This window comes from Rhineura floridana, chromosome 4 (genome assembly GCF_030035675.1).
Source record: "Rhineura floridana isolate rRhiFlo1 chromosome 4, rRhiFlo1.hap2, whole genome shotgun sequence".
Taxonomy (NCBI): Eukaryota; Metazoa; Chordata; class Lepidosauria; order Squamata; family Rhineuridae; genus Rhineura; species Rhineura floridana.
In genome coordinates, this window is record NC_084483.1 from 17780337 (window position 1) to 17804839 (window position 24503).

Here is a 24503-nt window from a genome sequence, read left to right on the forward strand (position 1 = left end):
GCTTTAGACCCAAGTGGGGTGTGAACCCAAGGCACCTGTGGTCCTGCTGACCAACCAGTGGGAGGGGTTGTGAGCTGGATGAGGTGGCACCCCTCCTGAGCTTGGGGAGTGGCCATCGTGTACCCCACTGGAATCCTTATGGAAGTCCCCCTTATGATTGATCCTGCCCAATGCCATTTCCACGTAATGTTGTGACAGAGGTGAGTGAACACCTAACAATTGCACAGCAAACCACTGAGGGATAGGCAAAAAAACCTCAACAATGGGGCCAGAGTCATTGAGAGGAAAAATTCTTATCCGGCCCTGTCAACCAGCGACCCAGTTAAACACTGCTCAGTGATGCTCTAAGACTGAAGGATGGTGGGTGGGAAAGCCGGCTCACAAAGAAGAGGCTGGCTCTCGGCAGATTGGGGCCTTTAAAGGCCCGGGCCTGGCTCTGCCCTTTGGCTGCTCTCGTCAGACTGCCCAGGATTGTGGGTGATCTCACAAGAGCCGGGCCATGCATGGGAGGATACTAACTCCACCCTCCCGTTGCTGCCTGGGGGGTGCTCCACCCCACAATTAGCACCCCATGCCAAGGCTCGAGGCTTGACTTATCAAGGAAAGCAGAGGAATCTCATTGCAGGGAGAAACATAGGTAATTCTCTCTGAGCTCACTTGCATGTTCAACATAGCAGCTTGAAAATGGGAAAAACAAACATGGGTGGGCATCATTATTCCATATATTATTAATATTATTATTTTAAAAGATTTATAAACCACTCACATTATAAAATATTAGAGGAGTTTACAGAAAACAAAAAATAAGTATAAAATATACACCAGAAAAATATAACTAAAAAAAAAATTACACCAGAAGATGATCAGCAGACAACAATTAAAGGTTTCAGTCAGAAAAGGCTTGGGTAAATTAAAAAGAAAAGTCTTAAAGATGCATCTGAAAGAGCCACCACACTGAGAGCCCTAGTCCTGGTGGACACAAGGCAAATAGGGATGGGGGAGGAATCCTCACAAACTGTCAGAGAGTCGCAATGCTGGGAACGGAGAGTTCTGAGTGAGCTTATGTGTATGTGTTTGAATCTTTGCTAAAGATTATTCCTTCCCTGCAAATTAGTCAGACAGAGACTTTAAGCTTTGAAATAAGAAATAACTACTTCATTCTGGAAGTACATGCTTGATAGGAAAGAGTCCTATACAGGCATACCCCGCATTAACGTTCGCAATGGGACCGGAGAGTATCCTTTAAGCCAAAATAAACTTTAAGTGAAGCAATTGTCTTCACTTGTACTGCACACAATCACCACTAGATGGCAGCGGCATCATGCCAATAAAGTGTACGTTATTGCAAAGCACGCAAACATTAAGCGGGGTATGGGGACATATGGAGCATGTACGTTATAGCAAGGCGACGTTAAGTGAAGCGATGTTAAGCGGGGTATGCCTGTATCTAGCTAACTAGCTAAGTTGGAGAAGCAAACACTGAGTCCAGTGCTTGCCCTCATGCTTGGAGGAGAGGGAGAGACAAAGGAATATCTCTGCTCCCCTCTCAAGAGAAAGAAGAAGACTGGGAAGGAGGGAAGGAACTGGGATCAACATCCTCTGCATATCAGTCTAGCAGGAAGGAAGAGACAGCAGGAGATCAAAGGACAGGTATAGCCTAGCAACCAAGAGGTCTCCTCTCTAGCTACGCTTTTTAACCCCATGCAGCCTCAACCCAAGTTGGAGTTGAACCCCATATATTCCAACAGAAACTGGACTAACCTGATCTGATCCAGGCAGATCATGACCTGGGTTGGATCATGAAGTCCACTTTAGACTCCTGCTGCCTGAACAAGATGGTTCAAGGGCCCTAGAAGTTTTTGCTGTACAGTTCCCTCTAAGAGCAACAGTACATCATCAGATCCCATCCCTCCTGGGGGAATTTGGTCTGCAACATAATTAAAAGTGGGTGGAGGCAAGGTGCCTGCATACTTTGAATGACATTGCAGAGTCTATGAGCAGCTGGAAAAAATATTTACTTCTATATGGAACTTTTTAAAAGGACTTAAAAAATGTTGGGGATAGAGCACCAAAGGTAGCCCATGGACCAACTGATACGTACATTCATTTTACTTGTTTGTATGTTTGTTTATTTCCATATTTCCATACAGGTTTTAAAGTATCCTTCGGCAGATTCACAATAGTTTGGATCTAGCAGATCCTTGCTGCTGGGGCTTGTGCCCTCCAAACACCCCATTTAGGATATTTCTGTTTGTGTTGCTGGTGTGAGAATCACTGACAGTAGCTTTCATAGAATCATAGAGCTGGAAGGGGCCTTGTAGGCCATCGAGTCCAACCCCCTGCTCACAGCAGGAAATCCACAGCTAGAGCATCTCCCGCAGATAGCTGTCCAGCCTCTGCTTGAAGACATCCAGCGAAGGGGATCCCACCACCTCCCTAGGCAGTCGGTTCCATTGCCGAACTGCCCTTACTGTCAAGAAGTTCCTTCTAATGTCCAATCTGAATCTACGCTCCTGCAACTTAAAACCATTAGACCTAGTCCTACCCTCTGGGGCAGCAGTGAACAAATCTGTACCCTCCTCTGTGTGACTGCTAGGGTGCAGCTGGGGCCTCTTCAATGACAGAGATCCCCTCCCCCCTAGCAGTACTCCTCTCTGCTAATGGAGGTTGGTGGAAAGGCACCTGTGTGTCATCCTAATGTCCTCTAGCCATCAACACGGAAGGGTGGGATTAGGACTGCATTCTCAATCTGGATCCAACCCATTGTATTTTATCATTGTCTTGGTTGGATGGTTCACCATGTGTGTTGTATAACACACATTTTCATATGCTGTAATATTTTAATTGCTTTAAGTAAGCTCTGAATTTAACAACTCTCTCTCTGAAAATGTGTTGTTTCCAAGTACAAGTCTCTTTTCTTTCAATTATTTACTTTTTGTTTTCTTACCTAGTGATTTCCCCAATACAATATTTTTTAATGCTTTTTATGCTGATTTCATATAGAAAGTAGGCATAAGTTGCAACATATTATTTGGTTATTACTTTAAATTACTTTAAAAAGCACAATAAAAATACAATTCACATAAAAGCAAAACAATTTTTGCAAAGGCAGTAATTTACCTCTTTTGAAATTTTCTTTTCTTTTTGATTCTGAAGACTTTCTTCTGTTTCTGAAAACAATAAGGTCATCAGAGTGCAACTTTTTACAAACACATCATACAAAAAACAAAGGAAGTCTTCTGGGTCCACAAACATGGACAAAAATCCAAAATCAGACATTTTTTGTGACACTTTGATTAATCCTGATAAAGGTACTGCCTCACTGTGAAGTTTGGAGCTATAAGAAACTTAGGTTTTTTCATATAAAAGCATTTAGCCAAGAGACTGAAAGAACTTCACAGCCAGGAAAGCTTTGGGCTTTTCTTTACAGACAATTGGCCCACATTCGTCATAACAGGGGTGTTCTATGCTAAATAAATACATGAGAACTGAATTTTGTTGAAAATTTGCAGTCATTATTCATAGTGAAATGTATCTGCAGCCAACTTTTTGAAAATTCTGTCACTGGGGGCAGAATTTTTGTTCAGCGTCTTATTTCCTATAAAATATGTGCACATTATTTTTGCCATAGGAGTTGTACTCTGCCAATGGCAGTCATTAATGGTCAGTTTGTAGCTCAGGATCTCTTTTAAAAATGTAGAGTACTGTGTGCCAAAAGGAGCATAAAATGTGTCAGAGCCAGGGTTGCCCAGAGTGGAATTCTACTAACTGTAAATTCTCACAGGCTACCTCCTGCAACCCCTAATGTTGCCTGAAAATCTGTTCTGAAGGGTTGTAGGAACCTCTGGGGCAGCATGGAAAGTGGCACTGGGAGCTACAGTTGGTAGGAGAAATAGGTGAAAATTTCCTTCCCCTGCTCTTCCTCCAGCGGGGAACCTCCATTGGATCTCAGTCACTGCCACAAACAGAAGGAACCTTTCCATTCACAGAACAGGAGGTCTGGATCTAATTCTAATTCATTAAAATTGTTTTAAATACAATGGATTGGAAAATCAATATGATTGTTCTTGTTGCTAAACATACCCCAAGTTATCAAACAGGATGTGTATTTACATACTGCCAAAAACAAAACAAAATCAAAAAAGGAAACACATCACAAAAAAGAGGACAAAGGAGAACATGTTGTTGTGCATTGTATGCATATACAAATGCAGGCACATAACATTTAGACACTATTCCTATAATTTAAACAGAAATACAATACATCGCCACATCGTGTGGAAATATGTGCCCAGGTGACATGTGTCAGCACAGTCCGCTGTGCAGATATAGCAGACTTGGGCTGTACAAACCTTCAAAGAGGATGATAAAGTAGATCACGCTACTACCAGACAAATGTATTTTGAACTTTATAGTGTTTTGGACATGCTGATTTGCAGGGGGCAAAAGTGGGTAGTGTTGTTGTTGTTTTCATTTTTCAGTAGCCCAAAATATTATGTGTGCGCTTGATATACATCAAGACCTAAGTGACTATTTTCTGTTGGAAATTACCTTGCAAATTGCCTTCCTCCATGAATCTACTATGTGTTAAAAATACATTACATTCCAACTTATTCAAAGCTTTAGTTATTAAAAAAAACATGATTCACAAACTACTTAAAATACATACATGCTTTCTAGCAATTCATGGCCAGACCTATAAGCTATTGACAACGGCATTTTTTGCATTTCAGTTGGTTTAGTCTCAATTAAGTCAATGGAATGGGCAGTGTAATCCTAACTCCCAGACCCACTGGATGGAGGGGGTTAGGAAGAATGGAGGTGTCTCTGTCCTGGCAGAGAAAAGCTGCCCCAGTGGAGGGGCACATTCTGCTGTACCCATGGAACTCCATAGCACAGAGCTACTGTTAGCGGTTCTTTCATCAGTGGTAACCATTAGGACCCAAAATAGGGTGTCCTAAGGGTGGGGCAGGGTGGAGATGGATGTCTTTATTCACTGGAGAAGCCCTAAGATTGGGTCCTCTCTTGGGACCCTGCAGCTGGCATTGCTAAGGGAAGGGAAAATTTAAAAAGAGGATATCCACATGACATAAAAGAGGTAAGTCCACCCAACTTCCTGACCTGGCTAGCATGATTTTACAAGTTGCTGTAGATCAACTACAGCACACACACTGACCTATTTAGGACTGAATACTAAGCAAGTCTACGGCCATATTACCCTGAACGTGTTTGATGTCATCTGATCTCAAAACCTAAGCAGGGTCAGGCCTGGTTAGTACTTGGATGGGAGACCACCTAGGAACACCGGGTGCCATAGGCTTAGAGGAAGGCAATGGTAAACCACCTCTGAATATCTCTAACCATGAAAACCCTATGAATATATCCAAAACGATTCATAGGGTCACCATAAGTCAAAATCGACTTGAAGGCATATCACAACAAACTAAGCGAGAAAGTTTATTGTACTAGCCAAAGGCCATGACAAACACAGAATTCTAAACAAAATAAAGTGCAAACCTACCAGAGGGGTGTGGTTTGTGAATAATACAATTGAACTCTGCTGGGATAAATATCTTCTCTAGAACAAAAGTTTAATGAAATCCCTCAGGTTCTGTATCGGTTTCCAACCTCCCTAATGAAGTGCAGTTGTACTAGAAATTTAACTGAAGAGCAGTAATTTTTTTCATACCAGCTAGAGAGTAATACAGTCTTTTGCCTGGAAGCTTAATTTTTATGTTATCTGATGGACCCAAAATAATTTCTCTGACAAAATTAACTAAAATAATAAAGCTTTTAGGGAACACATAATCTGTTTCTCCAGATTTTTTTTGCAGTTTCCCGAGCAGACCAAATGAACTTGAAATTACCTAAGGCAACCAAACATGCAAAAATTTATGAACAAAATGAACATTGGTTAAAGCTAACCAATGTCTTACTTTAGTAAACACTAGGCAATATTTGATTAAAAATGGTATAAATTTATCCAAGCAGCTGATAACATTTGATATGTAAAATTAAAAAGCTGTACAAATAATAACCCTTACAATGCTGCTGTTGATTCTCCTATTCTATTACAGAAATGTAGACTCTTAGTTTTAAAATAGATCAAGCTCACCTAGAATCTGCCAGTGTAAAGTATCAGGCCTACAAATGACTACAAGCAAACAATTTCAGATAGAGAAAATGTAAAAGAATCCCTCTAGTTCAGGAGTAGGGAAAGTGATGCCCTCCAGATGTTGCTGGACTACAACTCCCATCTTCCCTGATCATTGTTGATGCTGGCTGGGGTTGATGGAAGTTGGAGTCCTACAACATCTGGACGGCAACATATTCCTGCTCTAGTTAACACAACTTCACATTAGTTCACAAGGCCTCTACAATATTAGCAACAAGTTATATTGCTTAAAAGTCACCTGCCATCGTAATCCAGAGCCTCTAATGTTCCAAAAACTTGTAGAGTTTACACTCTCCTGATATGAACCTGCTCGTACACTACGCTCCACATCGAAGGCCCTCCTCCGAGTTCCGTCTCATAGGGAGGCTCGGAGGACGGTGACAAGATCTAGGGCCTTCTCAGTGGTGGCCCCCGAACTGTGGAACAGTCTCCCCGAAGAGGTGCGTATGGCACCGACATTGCTCTCCTTTCGGCGCCAGGTTAAGACTTGCCTCTTTGCTATGGCGTTTTAATATGTAACTCGTTTTAGTTTTAAATTTTGTTGTAATTGTTTTTGATTTCTTGTTTTATATATGTTTATGCCGTATTTATTATGAGATCTGAGATGTTTTGTATTTTTATATTCTGTTGTTCACCGCCCAGAGAGCTAATGCTAGTCGGGCGGTATATAAATCTAATAAAATAAATAATAATAATAGAGATGTGATTTCCCTATAAAATTAAAAGGTTACACCTGTGTTTATCAAAGGAATCACAAATGGATCTACTACGTCCATTTGAATAAAATCGGAAGCCATGATTACAGGTGGCACTCCAGTGCAGAAAATAGGCCTGCCACCAATATATGGTATCCTTGGGCAACTGCTGGGGCTGCAGAACATTGGCAGGGCCACCCACTACATTAATATGACTGCTCTAGGCTCCCCATACCTAGCAGCTTGGAGCCACTATATATTTTTTTAAACCATAATGCCCTGGAACAACACTATTTCTGGGTGATTGTAGGAAATTTTCAATGGCAGCTCAGCTGACACTGATTGCAACAGACCTGCTGCCTACCACTTCCAAATAAGCCTGATGGGGCACACCCACGTAGAGGGGTCACTCTCAAACCTATTATTTATTTAAGTAATTTATATACACTTAACCATTAGCACTTCTAAGCAGTGTGCATAAAAATAAACCATACAGAGATATCATACAGATGCAAAAGGAGACATTTCATTGGAAAAACATGACATATAAAATTCAAGCATCAGAATGTAACAATTCTGACTTAGCTTTGTTTTACTCTGTGGTTGAAGAGTTATGCTGCGGATGCTCCCTCACAACTTATTTTAAAACAGTATGTTTTGCTGCCCTGGGCTCCTACTGAGAGAGAGGGTGGGATATAAATCTAATAAACAAATAAATAAATAAATTTTAAGAAAAAAATCAATCCTGTATAAAATTCTATACCATCAGTGGATTTTCTGTATACCAATGCAAGCATTAAATCATACAAATTATATCCAAAAGCATAAATTATACCCAATGTTGCAATGAAGTTGTCCTTTAATTTGAAGAAAGCTGTATATTTTTATTATAAATATTCTTACATTAGACACCACATTTGTACAACATACAAAATAACTTATAGTGTAATACTGTGATTCAAAGAGACTTGCTTCCAGGTAAGATTGTAGTATTACTTTCTTCAGAAATACAGATATTTAATCTGTACAACTCTGGTCAAAACTTGTGACTTCATCAGAGTTTCAATAAACAATTACTTTTAAAACATGTTAGAATACATATGATATTATGAAACATAATATTAGGGTTTCCATATGATTGTAATATCTACATGATAGGCAGAAAGTTAGCAGATGTAGCTTTCCCTAGCAGAAAGCTACACCTGTTGAATTTCTGAATGTTAGGCAACTGTGGAAAACACTGAGCCTCTGTCAACCACAAAATGGCAGTCTTCGGCAGGATGAGAAGAGATTTATTTTCAGAAAAGCAGTAATTATCCGGTAATATATCATTCATTTCCTTTATTGTTATTGTTAAAACTATCTGACACAATATTTGTCAACTTGTTACTCCCTCTTGCTGAAGTACTTTGTGTTCAACTCTGTAAGGATTTTTAAAAAATTATAAAATAGAATATTGTTTTTTTTTTTTAGCAGTCCCATTGTTCACTTCTGAACACCTTGTAACAGGATGGTATTCTTCTCCTTGTTGGCTTTGGAGCCGCAACCAGTATGGCCAATGGTGATGGATAATCCAGCAACATCTGGAGGGCCACAGGTTCCCCACCCATGCCATCTGGTGTCACAGATTTTTTTATGCCAACTCTTCATCATTGTCAAGAAACTGAGATTTTTCAAACATTAAGGAGGATAGTTATTAAAATCTGAAAATAATGTTAATAAGTTATTCTTCAGAGCGATACATCTTAAGGTGTGTGACTGGTCTACTGTTAGCCAAAAGTCAGGAAAAGAAATAACTTCTCTATACCCTCCACCTGTGTGTGTCTGTGTGTGTAGAGAGACAGATTGTTCCTCATTCTGAAATTTCCTTTCATACGACTAGACAGCATTTTTCTTGTGGGTTAGTAAACATTTGGCACTTATTTGCAAGGCTGAAGTATTGCAATCTAATCATTTATTATTTCTGTTGAGCAGGGGCACTAGCCTGACCTGCATCAGAAGCTTGATACCTGTACCAATGTAACGAGCAGGGGCATAGTTGTCTGGGATTGTGGGGGGTCATAGACCAGTTACTTTTTTGGGAGCAGAGGCCCAGCGAGGTCCCTATGTACAAGACAATCAGCATGAAAGGAGAATGTGTTTGCCACTAAGAAGAGTCCTTGTCCTTTCATACTAATTGGGGCCAATCAGGGTGAAAGGAGATGAGTTAGTCACTGAGAAAACTCTTCTCAGTAGCTAACACAGCCCCCCCTTTCATGCTGATTGGCTCCTAGGACATCTGTTGTAGTGGAGTGTGGACTCAGAGACAACACAGAGCGGAAGGGAGACGAGGGAAAGTGGGAAAGGGGGTGTGACTGTGAGGGGGCATGATGTGACTTTCATGAAGAGACCCTGAACTTCTGAATCTGCTACTACATTATTGGTAACGAGCCAGACGTGAGAGTGTTAGAGGGAGAAATTATGATAATTCCATGTCTTTTTGTTGTGTGGGCATGAACTGGAAGAAGTCTAACCAGTGCTCTCCCGCCAAATAAAATGCTAAATTAGCAGCAAATGCTTCTTTTTTTCTTTCTTTCTTAATTTTTTTTCTTTAAAGGGTGTCTGAATTAAAGGGATCAAACACAAACACACACCATATACACATATATATATATATGGAAGCAAACAGAATACCAGATACCTACTATGCACTGTAATCCAGAATGGCATCAAAACCAGTGCTACAAGAGGAGTCTTCATCTCAAATAAAATACCAACAGTTCCTTTGCTTGGGAGATTCTGAAGACGCAGCGTCAGTAGCTTAGCTTGGCTTGGCTTGGCTTGGCATTCACCCCCCCCCTTGCTTCTCTAAACAGAAACTCCCCACTTGCTTTCAAGACGAAGCGGATAGCTTGCTGGTACTCACAACGTGTTCCCAAGTCCACTGAAACCACACCAGCCTCGCAGAGGCGACTTCATCCACTAGAGAAGAAGCGCTTCCCCGCCCACCATCATAGCTATCTCCTCCTCCTATTCCACCAAGGTTCGGCCTTGATGCGGTCACCTAGCAACCGTTTGCTTTACTGCCAGCCAATCACATTATTCTTGCTCCTAGTGACCTACCACCCGGAAAAAAACAGCTGCAGCCTTGAGAGTTGTGGCGTGCGGGGTCGGGTGTGTGTGTGAGATTCGGGGCACTTAAACGAGCGACAGAACGGAGCACAAGTGTACACGTCAGATGTGCTTCGTGATAGGGATGAGGGGAAGGACTGAATAGATGGGCGGCAACAGAAGCAGCGTAAGGGAGACGGGTTTTTCTAATTCAGTGACTGGGCAGCTGTTTAAGGCTACACCAGGAATAGGAGCCTATAGCCCTCCAAGGAGTTGCTAAACTACAATTCCCATCATTCCTAACTATTGGCCATGCTGTTTGTGGCTGACGGGAATTGTAGTCCAAACAACGTCTGGAGGGCCACGGGGTCCCCACCCTAGCAAAATCTTTCTAGCGCGAAAGACAGACAGACAGGAAGAGAAAATAATCACTGAGGTGGTCAACCTGTGTCTGGGCTGCCATTTCAAACTTCAAGCACGGTATTGTATTCCTTGCTAGTGCTTGAGGCAGGAAAGAGTTAAAACTCTGTCTGGCCAAGCTTAAAAAAATATAAACTTATACACATATAAAGACACTGACAACATTACATTAACCATAAATAACATGTAACAACTTGCACACCTTCAGTTGTAACAAATAACTATTCAGTCTCCACCCAGACTGTGTAACATCTACTGACTTGTACGTGCACTAGGTCTGACCATTGACCTTTCAGTCTCCACCCGTTTCATTATAATTTTACTGTTATTTGCACCCGAGTGTGGGCCTTGGTGGTGTCCTGGTGCCCAAAGAGAAACAAGTGGGATGTTCCAGAGCTGACCTATTGATTGGGTGGGTACATAAACATTCAATGATCTTTCAGCACCTGCTGAATAACTCACCTCCCAAAGTCTGCCTCAGCCGATGCATAAATATCTATTTTATAATGTTTAGTAAAAGTATTTGGGCTTGCCCAGGTGACCGCCCGACAAATCTCTTGGAGAGGTGTATTTGTTGAATAAGCTGCAGTAGCAGCTGCAGCTCTTGTCGAATGAGCAACGATACCTGATGGCAATGGTATGTTTAGAGAACTGTATGCTAAGGCAATGTAGCCCTTAATCTTGCTAAAGTAGGACACCTTTTTACCCAGAGTAGTTGGGTGGTAAGAAACAAACAAGTCAGTGTGCCTTATCGGCCTTGTCCTATTTATATATACCTTAAGTGCTCTCCTCACATCTAATGAATACCAAGCATACTCAGTCTAGAGGTTGCTTTGGTGAAAGACAAAATGTTGGCAATACTAACTACTGCTGATGGTGAAAAGCTGTATTAACTTTTGGAATGAAAGCAGAATCTGTTCTCAATATGACTCTCTGTATGGAATGTTTTGCTTCTGAGAGAGCTCCCAGCTCAGACACTCATGTAGTTGATGTTATTGCTACCAGGAATAACACGTTGAATGACATTATTCGTAAAGTAGAAGTTTTCAGTTGTTCGAATTGTGGTTTTTGGAGAGCTGACAAGACCTTGTGAAGATTCCATGTTGTAAATCAATGATGAACAGGTGCCGACATCAGAGAAGCCCCTCTTAAAAATTGTTTCAGATACAGATGAGCTCCCAGAGGCTGAACATTCAATCTGGCCTATGGTGTAACTTGGATAGTGGAAATGAGCATCCCTAAAACCTTTGCTAAGACCATTATGTCCTCTGCAGTCTGTCCTCTGCAGCAATGGTTAAACCGCCAACTTTATCTTCTGCACTCTGTCTTCTGAAAGAGAGACTGTCTCCCCTCAAATGCGTCTTGGTTCCAGTAATAAACTATATGTACATAGCAACTAGCTACAAGGAGGAGAGCCATGTACACCACTTTAAGCTCTTGGGAGGAAAGGTGATATATAAATATAATGAATAAATAAATAAATGTCAAGGAGAAGGCTTCTAATGTAGTTTTCTCCCTGATATACTAATTTTCTCTATGGATTCAGTAATGAGAGTCACCTGTAGTCTAGGTTTTTAAAATTGCATTTAATATCATTTTATATACATTTCTTAAATGCACATAACAAAAATTAAATGTATATCCTGTCCTTCCTCCCAAAGCAGCCCAGTTACTTGCTGCTTCATGAGAACTAAGCTTGGAAGAGCTCAGTTCTCTGTTAAGACAAAAAGGCAGAAAGCCTTTTCCAAAGATGGGTGGTTAATGACTTTAGGAAGCGACTAGATAGAACTCAAGGAAGTTAGATGGCAAAGAAATAAATTTGCCTCTGTTCTGAAAAGCCTATTGCACTTTAATTTGGAGACAATTATCTGCACCAGGAACACGTACAGATGCACAGATCAGCCAAACCACAACAGCATTGGACAAAATCAAACCAGAAAGGAAATCTATCAAGCTGCAGAAAAGGAAAAGGAAGGCAGAGCTATTGTATCAGTTTTGTTGAGAGATCAGCCTTGGCTCTTCTTTCTGGTCACCTAGCAGCAGCCATTCCATCAGGCTACCTGAACTGTTTCCATTCCAGTTCATCTTTACAAAAACTGTAACTTTAATAACTGCTTCCTGAGTTTGCTTTCCCCCCGACCCCCTCTTGTGTGTTATACTGTATATTTTTGATTGTAAATCCAAGGGCAGGTACAGTCTTGTTGTTGTTGTTTTTAAATCTGTAAGGTGCTCTGGGAGGTTTTATTTTAACTAAATAAATTGGTATAAATGCTTTAATTAAATAAATACATAGTTTTAGTGGTTGTATCTGCTCTATATGATCCCACAGAATTGAGGAGTGTAGCCATGTTCAGATAACTTTAGTTTAACAATTGCTCCTTAATACACTGTAACTCTTGTACTGTTCCTAGAGGGAGGGTCTAAACCAGGGGAAGCCGGTTTTGGACTACAACTCCCATCATTCCTGATAATTGGCCACGGTGGCTGGGGCTGATGTAAATTGTAGTCCAGAACATCTGGGGGCACCACATTGGCTACTCCTGGTCTAAACATGAAGAAGAATTTAGTGGGAGAATGATGAGTGAGTGAAACAGACCACTACAGGCTGCAGGAGGGCAGAAATCATGGTGTTATAAGATTGGACAGGACATTATTGAAACCTGATGGCCAGATCTGGCCTGGCATATCCTTTTGTTAGGTAAACTACAGGTAGTGGGTTGCCATAGTAACAAAATGGTTAGACACAGGGCTGGATTTATGTACAAGCTAAACAAGCTACATCTTTTAGGGCCTCACATTATGAGGGGCCTCATGTTAGAAAGAAAGAAAGAAAACATTTATTAGGGTTGCCAGGTCCATGGCCTGAGACTGATCCTGTATCTTTAGGAGAAGAGAAGATCAGCCAAGTGCAGGTGTTCTTGCAACCCTGTAATGGGAAAAACCACAAGGTGGAATTCTCCCTCCCCCCTCCACAACTTTTAAAGATACAGAAGACCTCTTGGAGGCCAGGCCTGGCAACCCTAGTTTACATCATTGCCACTGGGAAACCATAAACATAATACAAAATAAAGATAATTTTTGGTAGGCATTGAGTTTCATTGTTGCAGCTCACTTGCCGACAATAGTAAACAATTTTATAGAACATCGTACACATGCAGCCTTTTGGATTATTGTAGAAAACAGCCCACGTGTATATATAAATTATATAATATCTCATTTATATATTATAACCTTATATCGTTTAATTGTGTTATGTTTGACAAACTCCTAAAGAATGTGCACACATACAAATTGCATTTTTAATACCTATATTACACGACTATAAAATTCCATTTAATTGTATTTTGCATTTAAAAATTGTATTATTTGTTGAAGAGGGAAGGGCCTCACTCATGTTATAGCTTAGGCCAGGGCCACAACAAGTTTAAATCCAGCCCTGGTTAGACAATTACTTTCTGCTACAGGATCATTTTGGGAATGTTGTAACTAGAAAAAGAAGTTATTAGAGGAGGGGCCAGCAGACCTCAAGCTATTGTAATCCAGGTGTCTCTGACTGTGAAGAGAATTTGCAGTTTGAGTCAACAGCACAGAGAACTGACTTTGGGTTCTGTAGGCATCCAGTTCTGGCTCTCTCATTAGAGATCTGATATGGGAACAGTGAACTTTGGTTGTCAGAGTGTTTAAGTTGTGTCTCTAAACCTATGCTAAATCTGTATATTTGTAGTTAAGTGCAAAGTCACGAATAGGCAAAAAATCCCTTGCGGTTTAAGAACACACCTATAGCCAACAGAAATTTCTGTCAAACTTTAAAAAGCAGGGAAATTGGGCAGCTATAGTGAATGCACCAGGGGAGCAGGAGACCTGACCTCCTTTCTGAGATATTGTACTGCCCTACAAATCTGTAAAAATGCAAACAATTTGGGTTGGTCTTTCACAGTCCAATCCACTTCTTGCGTAGCTTGGAAGAATTTGGTAACGTGCCTCTGAGCATATGGTGGGGTTTTGGTTTGAAATGAGCTTATGGGAAGCAGCAGAAGGGTATGGGGAGTATTTTCAATTTAGCATTGCGGAATGTGAAAAATCCATGCTGGCTGTACTATACAGCCACTCTTGTGGCTGTATTTGTTGTTGTTGTTATGTGCCTTCAGGTTGATTATGACTTACGGTGACCCTCTGAATCAGCGACCTCCAATAGCATCTGTTGTGAACCACCCTGTTCAGATCTTGTAAGTTCAGGTCTGTAGCTTCGTTTTTGGAATCAATCTATCTCTTGTTTGGCCTTCCTCTTTTTCTACTCCCTTCTATTTTCCCCAGCATTATTGCCTTTTCTAGTGATTGTGGCTGTATAATATTTAAAAATGTCAATAAGGCTTGTGCTTCCTCCTAACAAGTACTTCCTTCCAAAGGGACCAAACTCAAGCAAGTACTGCACACCTTGAACTTCTCACTGCTTCGAAAAGTGGGGAGTATAACAATGTTTTTTTAATGCTTATCTATTTTATCTGTTTTAAATTCCCTGTAAAGACAGCAGACAAAGAATTGGGCCAAAGTATTTCTCCCCAATTTTCTAGGTTTCTAGGGAGTTAGAAACATAGAAAGCTGCCTTATGAGTCAGACTATTGAGTTCACTAAGCGCAGTACAGCCTACTCTGACTGGCAGTGGCTCTCAAGGATTTCAGATGGGACTTTCCCAGGCCAACCTGGAGATGCCAGGGTTTGAACCTGCAATCTTCTCTGCATGCAAAGCAGATGCTTTTCTACTGAGCCCCATTTTTTAAAAAAAGGTTTTTAAAAATGCAGAACACTTAAAAGTGGTAGGCATTCCACACTTGTAGTTTGCAATGGTATAAACCATTTGGTCACTTTGCCATATCAATAAAAAATAAGCGATGACTACCTCATTGATCTAATGTAGGTATAGACTCAACCTCTTCATGGGAACATTGCTGTGCTCTCTACCACCCACCAAAGAAAGAATGAATACACAATTTCAGACTTGTGACTTTTGTTTCCTTGGAAGCTTTTCTATGGAGATGAGATAATATCTGTAAGAACCCACTTGCACATCTGCTTTCATTAATTTCAGCAACCCCACTCCATTGGTTCAGCTGAAAGACCAGCAACTTTTGGCTCCTCTCCTTGAAAACACTCTCCCTCCCTCCCTTTAAATCAAAGGCAGGGCATTGTGTCTTATTTCTGATCTTTGTAAGCCATTCCTAGAGCCTTTTTGGTTGACAAGTAGAGAAAACAATTTTATGAATGAATGAACACCTGACTCCATGCCAGTGCTGTTACATATGAAGTGGTTCTGACTTAATAAGTAACATTACATCAATACCATTATAAGAAATAGATTCCTGTAAACACAAGGGTGCAAACAAGGAGGAAGTCCTTAACACATGGGATATTTAAGAACATAAGAAGAGCCCTACTGGAACAGACCAAAGGCCCATCTGGTCCAGCACTGTTCTCACAAGGCATGGAAAGATCTATCCATTCTGGTTCTCTTCTTTTCTCATTTTTCCAAACTTAAATCCAGTTTTTCACATTTCTGCAGCAATTGTGATTGTTTAAAAAAATGCTTATGAAAATTCTCCAGATTTTTAGTGCAAATAAACACATTTTTGTAGTCACATTTCCCCTAATGTATGCATTTTTGTAATAATTGCAAGCATTTCCACCTGCCTTGCCCCACCCCTCTGCCTGGGCCTTATCAGGAGGAGCTGCAGGCTGAGTTGTGCTGCTGCAGGGATGAGACTGTGCTGGGACCATCAAGGGGCAAGCATTTCCACCTGCCTTGCCCCCACCCCTACTCTTAGTGACATTTGTTTGGGGACTGTCCTTTACCAGGAAGATGAATGTTTTTGGTTTGCTGTTCCTGTTTTTTTTAGGTTTTCCGTTGTTAGTTTTTATTGTTAGTCTCTTAATGTTTTGATGTTTGCATGTTCTGCTTTGTACGTCGCTTAGAGTGGCTGACAATTCAGCCAGATAAGCGACTAATAAGTCGAATAAATAAATTTGAAAAAGGGCAAATTTGGAAGGATAGCTATGTTTCAGTTCTTATAGCATTTTGGAAAGTGTGAATTTGGTAGATTCAGCTTGAAATACGAACTGAATCAAAATTCTCACCCATTCCTAGTTCCCACAGTGGCCAAACAATTGCCCACAAGTAGGACCTATACTTTTCCACCTGTGCTTCCCAGCAACTGGTGTTTAGTAGTATACTGCCCCTGACAGTGGACGGCCAGAAGCCATTGAGAAGCTTGCCCTTCATGAATTTGTCCAGTCCTCTTTTAAAGCCATCCAAGTTGGTGGCCATTACTACTGCTTGTCAAAGAGGATTCCATAGTTTAACAATGTGCTGTGTGAAGAAAATCTATATTTTTCTGCCCTGAATCTTCCAACATTCACTTTCATTGTCACATACACTTGCTAGGATGGTGTGTGCACAAATGTAAAGAGTCCAGGTGTTGCCTTCCAGCAAGAGCTTCCTTCATTGCGTTTTGGGCAAAAATGGGCTAATTTGAACCAGAAGATTGTTGAGTTCCAGAATGAGTAAAATAATAAATTATTATTAGCAGTAGTAGTATTTAAATTTATATCCCACCCTTCCCCACAGAAGGAGCCCATCAAGTGCCTCTTTTTAAGTATGTGAAGAATACTGGTCTTCCCCCCCAAAAGTACTCAGAGGTATGGCGCAACGTAACCTAGGTGACGCAGTAGGGTTTTCAGAGGATGATGCTCGCAGATAGGCTTGATAATTAGTTACGTATATGTATTTCGTAGAAAATAACCGCTGCGGGTAGACTATAGCGGAGAAGTTCTAAGCGTAAACTGCGATTTGTTCGGAAATTACAACGCTTTCCGATACAAAGACCCATTTAAATTTAATAACGCTTACTCTAAGGATTAGCGTATATAGGACTGGAGCCTAACAGTGGAGCCCTTAAACATACGTATACGGAGGAAGTATACAGTATTCAGTGGCTCTGAAAGTTTAATTAGTTTTGCAGGACACACGTGCACACTTCCTCGTAAGTAAGTTCCACTGAACTCAGCCGGGACTTGCTTGCCAGTGAGCACGCCAAAGGACTCAGGCTGTTCCTCTCGCCGCTCCAGCTCTAATTAAGGCGCATGCTCGTCACTTCTTTCCTACAAACTGCAAAGAGAGAAACCCACTCTTGCTGCTATTAATAGGGTTCTTTCTTTGGTCGTCTTCCACAAAAGAGCCTCTTCTTTCTCTCCCTGCTTGTCAAGGTGCGCCGCCTGCCTCTCTCCTTCCTCTTGCCTACTACCCACCTGCCCCTTTAAATGCCTCCTCTCCGGGAGGAGGAGGAGGGGGGACGCGGGGAGCGCAGGGGGCGGAGCGCGTCGCTGAGCGGCGGCTTCCGGGGCCAACGGGCTGCGGGGGTGGAGGCGGGCGCTGCGGGGGTGTCTGTCGGGTTAGAGCGAGGCGTGACCCAGTTGACGCGCGCTGTGAGGAGAGGGGAGTGTGAAGGAGGTGGAGGTACAAACAGCAGTAGAAGCATCGCCACCGCTGCCGCCAGTACCACAGTGGTGCTGCCCTCACTCGAGTCCCGCAGCCGGGTCAGCGTGCTTCTTTCATCGCCCGTGAGCCTGGGGAACCTGCAGCTCAAAACCGCCGCCAGCCACAGCACCATGTACCCTGGTAACAAGCGGAAAAAGGTCTGGAGGGAAGAGAAAGGTACTGGTCCCTCTTCTTCTCCCGTTATAGCGCCCCTCCTTGCACTGCTCCTCCACAGGCAAGCGGGGCATTTAGAGGCGACCCCAGCACCACCCCTCCACATAGCTTCTTGCAAGACGCCAGCGAGCAAGTGCAAAAGATGCTTGTCCTTCTTCCACCTCTTCTTTCCATCTCAGTGCACGAGAAGCCAGTCTCTGCTTTCTCTTTCCTGGACAAGGTCTCCTTCCTGTTACCTCCGGCTTACCTTGGCAAAGCAGCAAGGCGGCTCCTCCTCCTCATTCCCGTCTTTTAGCGTTGTGTTTTTCCTTAACCTCTTCTCTTCTTCCCCCGCTTCATTCTCAGTTCACTTTCGATCTCCTCTCTTTTCCTGGGACAGGGTTTCTTTTTCTCCAGGATTGCCCAAATGGGGAGTAAAAGAGGGGGCATGAATTAGGCATGGTCTTTACTGTGGCCTGGTGGGGGAAGCCTGGTTTGGGTTGGGGTTCATCTTGTGGCTTCAGTGCTACGACCTTGGCAGGGCATGGGTTCCTGGCTTTATGTAGTTGGACTGCACCCTATGCATGCACGGCCGGCTTGGAGAATCCTAATAGCTCTACTTCTTGTTTTCTTCTCTGAGTTTGTTTTGTTGTTCTCTGTTCTGGAGTTAGTTTTTGTATCTTGCCTTTTTTCCTGAAAGGGGAGAACAGGATGGTTAATAACATAAAAAACAATTAACATTAAAAACCTTTATTTAAAGAATTCTCATTTAAAAAAACAGACAATGTCTCTGTCCCCTTTATCAGGTTGCATGAGCTGGTTTCTTTCACTGGGAGGTTCACATGTCTTCTGTTTCTACCCCTTCTTCTATTCTTACTTTCTTCTGGGTCATTTCTGCCTGTCTGCCTTCCTTCCTTTGATAATCTAGAATACAGAGCAAAATGGTAAAAAATTTTTTTTACTTTCTCGGTTTATATTTTGCTGTGAAGAAATGCTAAGTATGGTGGCATATATTGTAGTTGGTGCAAGGAGCTTCATACTTGGAACATGAATTTTGAAAGAGATCCTTTCCTCATGCCCCATTTCTTTTACTCATGTCTTGCTCTCTCGTTACAACTTTGCTTTATAAACCCTGGAAACCAAAGCAGTTCCCTTCAGTTTTGCAGTGTTTGAATCTCTCCCTAATGAGTATGAAAACCATTGCTGGGGTACTGCAAATGCAGTGACAGGATTGCTAAAAGTGACTCTTGTAGCCCTTCTGCTGAAGGAAATACTAATACAAATTCTGTTTGAAATAACCTGTCTACAGCATGAAAGTGTATAAGCAATGTCTATTGGACCAACCTCTGTGATAGAAAACAGAGTATCTTTCAACTTATGTCTAACATGAAGTACTATCTCCTTTCTTTGCTGAGCTGATTGCAATATCCTAGTCTCAAGAACAGTGGTTATTAAAGAATGGGATTGATTCAGAAACTATAGAGAGACAAATAAAGCAGGTGAAGCATTGTCTTGACGTGTATATACTGACTTAAGTGTAATTATGTAGACCCACCCCTTAAACATGCACTACCATGATTCTCTGTAAATGTGCATAGGATTGGGCTACTCAATCCAGTACTAGAATCTACTGGTGTGAAGATACATTTTTATGTGCATAAATTTGTTAAACTATTAATGGAGAAGAATTGTCGCTGCCATGACACTCTAGCAGAATATCAAGTCTTGACTTCATGAGCTATTCCTTCGTGAGTTAGACCAGGACATTTAAATACCATATTGATGGTAATATTTTAATTTACCTAACTTGGCTTTACAGTAGTTACCAACATTTATGAGATTGTAGTACATGTGGAAAGAAAAAGTCTGGAAATCGGAAAGTTTAAAGTTCTTGAAGATTATTTGCTATTAAATAAGGCTTAGTAGTAATAAGGCGCAGAGTGGTAAGCGGTGGTAACGCAGCCGAAGCTCTGCTTACGGCCGGAGTTTGATTCCAACGGAAGGAGGAAGTCGAACCTCTGGTAAAAGGGGTTGAGGTCCACTCAGCCATCCATCCATCCGTGGTTGGTGAAATGAGTACCTGGCATATGCTGGGGGGTAAAGAAAGGCTGGGGAAGGAACTGGCAATCCCACCCCATATATACGGTCTGCCTAGTAAATGTTGCAAGACGTCACCCTAAGAGTCGGAAATGACTCACACTATAAGTGCGGGGACACCTTTACCGTAGTAGTACAAGTAGATGTGTTCATGTTCTCAAAGGAACTATGGGAAGCTTGGTTTCTGAGAAATGAAGATATTAATTGATGGTGATTTCTAAGTGTTCTGAAACTATTTTATGGCGGCTTTTTGTGAAATTTTGCCTGTATTCTGAATTTGAGACACAAGAAAATTCAGATAAACACACTCTTGAAATCTGCTCACATACTCCCCAGGATGAATTTTATGTTATGTCTGTAGAAAAAAGGTGGGTGCTTATAGTATAATTCTGCAGTAGTGAACCTTGCTTCAGTAGAAACAGGTTAACATTAATATCAGTAATGTGTACTAATATATATTTTTAAATAGAGCGTTTGTTGAAGATGACACTGGAGGAGAGACGTAAAGAATACTTACGGGATTATGTTCCTTTGAAAGATATCCCAACATGGATGGAAGAAATGAAAAGCAAGACTCAAAGTGATGGTAAGTCAGTTCTGAAAATGTGTAAGTGAACTTATGTTTTAGGAGCTGAGTCAGCTTTAGGAACTGAGTCCTGTATGGGAACTTTGTAGGAACTTCACAACTTTTATGTCCTTTCCATGTTAGGATCTGGTGTTGGATCATTGCGTTGTTGAGAGCTGGGTTGGGATGAGGCTTTGAGTTGGGTTCTATTGCAGATGCTGCATTGTGCTAGTTTTGGCTATATTGCTATAGGAGCCTAAACTTTAGGAATGATGTAGATAGCTTATATATAGTAAATGTAATTCATGTAAGTAAGTTGAACTTGGTTCCCATTCAAGTTTAATAAGCTACTAAACTTAGCTTTGATCCAACCCAATATAACATGTTTTGGTACAAATTTTTCAGCAATTGACAATGTTTATGTTATCTTGTATTCAGCCAGCTTTTTTACTTAAGTAATATAACTTGAACCAAGTCTAGTTTTACTGTTCTGAAGAATAACTTGTGGTGAAATATATAAGTTTGGAAATGGTTAAAACAAATGTAATTTTTCATGTTCTATCAATTTACATAAAGGATAGTTACAGATTTATTTAATACTTGTATTAATTACAAGTTTGTGAATTAAATCTGAATTGTTTATTTCTGTACTGTATTTCTTTCCAGGGTACCTCCTGGGTACTTCAGGTTTTGCCTATACTGCTTATTCTCAGTGGCCTGGGTCCAAATAGCAACTTTGGGCACACACAGTGGTATTTGTAACATCGAACAGTGGACTCACTGTGGAATATCAAAGCATTTTTGAAAGTCTCTCCACTTTTCAAACATATGTTGCCATGAGGCATAGGGGAATTATTTAAGGAACACAAACCTAAAGCTGCCTCTTGATTTTAGAGCTAGTTGTGCAGGGTTTTTTGAATCCTGGCTTATAACTAGAAAGTATCCTCCTTGTTCTGAATAGAACTCTGCTTCTCTAGTAAGAAAAGAATGAAATTGGGTGAACTGTCAAACTAGGAATGGTCAGGGCAAGGGCAGAAAACCTATTTAGTATTGTTAAAAGTGAATCATTGCATGTTAAGATCTTCAAGACTCTTCAAATATGAGTTCAAACTAATCTTGTGTGTGAATACTGCACATATAAATAACAAATCTAATCATTGTAAAGCTACTCTAAGAATAGTCATTGATTTTAGCTAGTATTTAGAGGAAGTGCCTTTACAAAAAAATATAAATATAGGTTGTAAAGCTGTATTTTCTGTTTTTGGACTATGCATCTGGTGTATATAATGGAGTTCAGTGGCTTGCTTAGAATTAGGACTGCTTCTGATGTCTTTTCGTGGGAGTTCTCCAGCAACTCACTTTAGTGAATAAAGTCATGTCATAAGGATTTCTGCTTATATCTAACTGCAAATCAGACATGTTAATAATGAGAACAGTAGAGCAAATGTCACTCATTAACTACTCTCTTGCAAGTACTCTTTTAGCTATATGTGAAGAAATAAAATCTCTCCCTTCCCTCATCAGTCATCTATTTTCTAAATACCAGAGACTTGCTTACTCTTAGAATTAATGTAAGGAGATGGGCATTTTGGTCCCTTTTGTCTTTGAGGACTTGATGCTTGATTCTATATATTGCTGTCATATTAACTATACCATACCATCAGGATAATTTTTGAATATGCCGCGTAATGTGCCTGCTATGTGTTTCTGAATTTAAAATTCTTTCAAATAGAATAACTGAGGCAGCTCCTTACCTCCACACTGCCTCTCTGGGCTCATTGAGAGGAAGGGCAGGATATTTATTTATTTAATTATTTATTATACTTGTATACCGCTCCATAGTCAAAGCTCTCTGGGCGGTTTACAGTAACTAAAAACAAATAAAATTTAAGATACATCTTTTAAAAAAACAATTAAAACACAATTTAAAAATTTAAAACAATATAAATGTAATTAATAATAATAAGAGCCAGTTTTTTCTTACTGTTAGCAGGATAAGCGGCAGAAGATCAGGTTTTAACTAACTTATCTAGTCATTATAGAATGACCTTGTCACAACTGAATTGCAATAAAAGGAGCTAACCAGGGAAATAATACACTATTGAGTTAAATTACATCCCTTTGTACTATGTCTAGTTTTTCATGCATGATTTCTCTGCCTCATAAGGTCCTGTTTTTATGAGTTCTCAAGCAGCTCTTGTTCACAGAAAGTGGAGGAACTTCACATTCATGTTGGTAGGCAGTGGCTGCTTTCAGGTGCAATGTTAAATCATGGTTTCGTATTATAAAAATGAGCCTTGGCGAGGCTTCCCCCTCTCCACTTCTGGCACATCCACAAGTAGGAGATTGGTAGACTTCACTTAAGTTTTAGATTGACTGCAGTTTAGTATGTCACCTTAACCCAGGCAGAGTGTGTTTACTCATTTAAGGTAACCACTGTTGACATTAAACTTCATAAGCTTTGTTTGCTGCCCTGGGGTCCTGCTGGGAGGAAGGGCGGGATACAAATTAAATAAATAAAATAAGCTGAGGTTTGAAGGTAGCATGCTTGAACTAGCCATAGTTAAAAGATTTTAACCACAACTTCCATTGTCATCTAGCGATCTAAAATGGAGCAAATGCTTCTGAACTCACAGCTGTACTGGAGGAGCGGGGGGATGTGAGCCCAAGAGTTGCTGCAGCTAATTTTCACAACACTAAACTATGGTGTAGTGTTAACATCTGAATCATCAGTGTCCCTTTCATAGTAAGCAGCGTGATGTTAATTGACAGATCAAGTGGCTTTTGAGGGTGGGTATGTTTCATATTTTAAAACTTAGCTTTTTAATATATATATTAATGTAGGAAAACTGACAACTTTGATTCCATAGACCTAAAATGCCACTCCTCTTTTTGGCTAAACATAAGGGTGTCTGTGGGTGCAGCTCTAAAAAGTCAAAACTAGATGCCGTGCTAATGAATGAATAGCTAACACCGGTTTCACACATAGCTGTAATCCTTGCCCAGAACTTTTAGTTGAAGCTTCAAAATCCCTTTGGTCAACTATCCTGTGCCACTAGAAACTGAGGGTACAGTAGCTATGAGGGGTGGCAGGTGATATAAAGTCTGAATATCAAGTGATCCAAGTCCTAGGTCATTGTGGCATTTGAAGCCAACTTCTGGTCTTTTTCTTTTGTTCTTTGACTGTGGCAAGTATTTTTAATGAGGTGGCTTGTTCACCAGTCCTGCAATTCAGAAAAGTAGGTAGCTAAAAGTAGACTGCTCCAGAAGACCAATGATAGGACAAAAATTCTTCTCTTGATCCCCCTATTTACACAATGATTGTTTGGATACTTAGGGAGAATGCTTGGATCCAGACTATATAAATTGCAGATGTGACCTTTAGTACAAAAAGAGGGCTGTGGCATTTTAGTCTAGGTTACTTTGACTCTGGCTTTTTATAGGCTGACACCAGCAGCATAAAAAGATGATAGGTGAAAGGTGTATATGTAATTTGCAAACTGAGGTACCACTGGAAAATAAAATAGGTGCATAAGGAGAGAACGCATGGCAATGGGGAGTAAGTTAATCCTAATTGCTGGGGTAAGGGCATAGCACCTGCCTTGAACACTTGTTGTAACATTACACATTAAGGTTAAATGCTGCATCACCAAGCATGAATATAGTGCATGATCACATACAAATAATATTGGCATGAAGGTTCCATTAAATTCATCAGATGGATGGGCACATATATACACTGAAGAATAGATTTTAATTCAGGATCTTGTGAGACTGCTT

The 24503-nt window shown here is 40.8% G+C and overlaps 2 protein-coding genes and 1 pseudogene across 5 annotated transcripts in view; 2 read left to right on the plus strand and 1 right to left on the minus strand.

Annotated features, from left to right (window-relative positions):
- SEL1L2 (SEL1L2 adaptor subunit of SYVN1 ubiquitin ligase) overlaps nt 1–10125 on the minus strand; it is a 73854-nt gene extending 63729 nt beyond the window's left edge. For all 3 annotated transcript variants that reach the window (XM_061622589.1, XM_061622588.1, XM_061622587.1), the window contains exons 1-2: nt 9555–10125; nt 3121–3170 (exon numbers count right to left, since the gene is read on the minus strand). In XM_061622589.1, the coding sequence (XP_061478573.1) occupies nt 3121–3170; nt 9555–9609 (105 nt within the window). In that variant the 5' untranslated portion in view covers nt 9610–10125. The remainder of the gene's footprint in view (nt 1–3120; nt 3171–9554) is intronic.
- LOC133384632 (5S ribosomal RNA) lies at nt 5202–5320 on the plus strand (annotated as a pseudogene).
- A 7668-nt stretch (nt 10126–17793) lies between the features above and the next one.
- Nucleotides 17794–24503, plus strand: part of MACROD2 (mono-ADP ribosylhydrolase 2) — a 946657-nt gene continuing 939947 nt past the window's right edge. For both annotated transcript variants that reach the window (XM_061622593.1, XM_061622591.1), the window contains exons 1-2: nt 17794–18085; nt 20628–20744. In XM_061622593.1, coding sequence (XP_061478577.1) covers nt 18040–18085; nt 20628–20744 — 163 coding nt within the window. In that variant the 5' untranslated portion in view covers nt 17794–18039. The remainder of the gene's footprint in view (nt 18086–20627; nt 20745–24503) is intronic.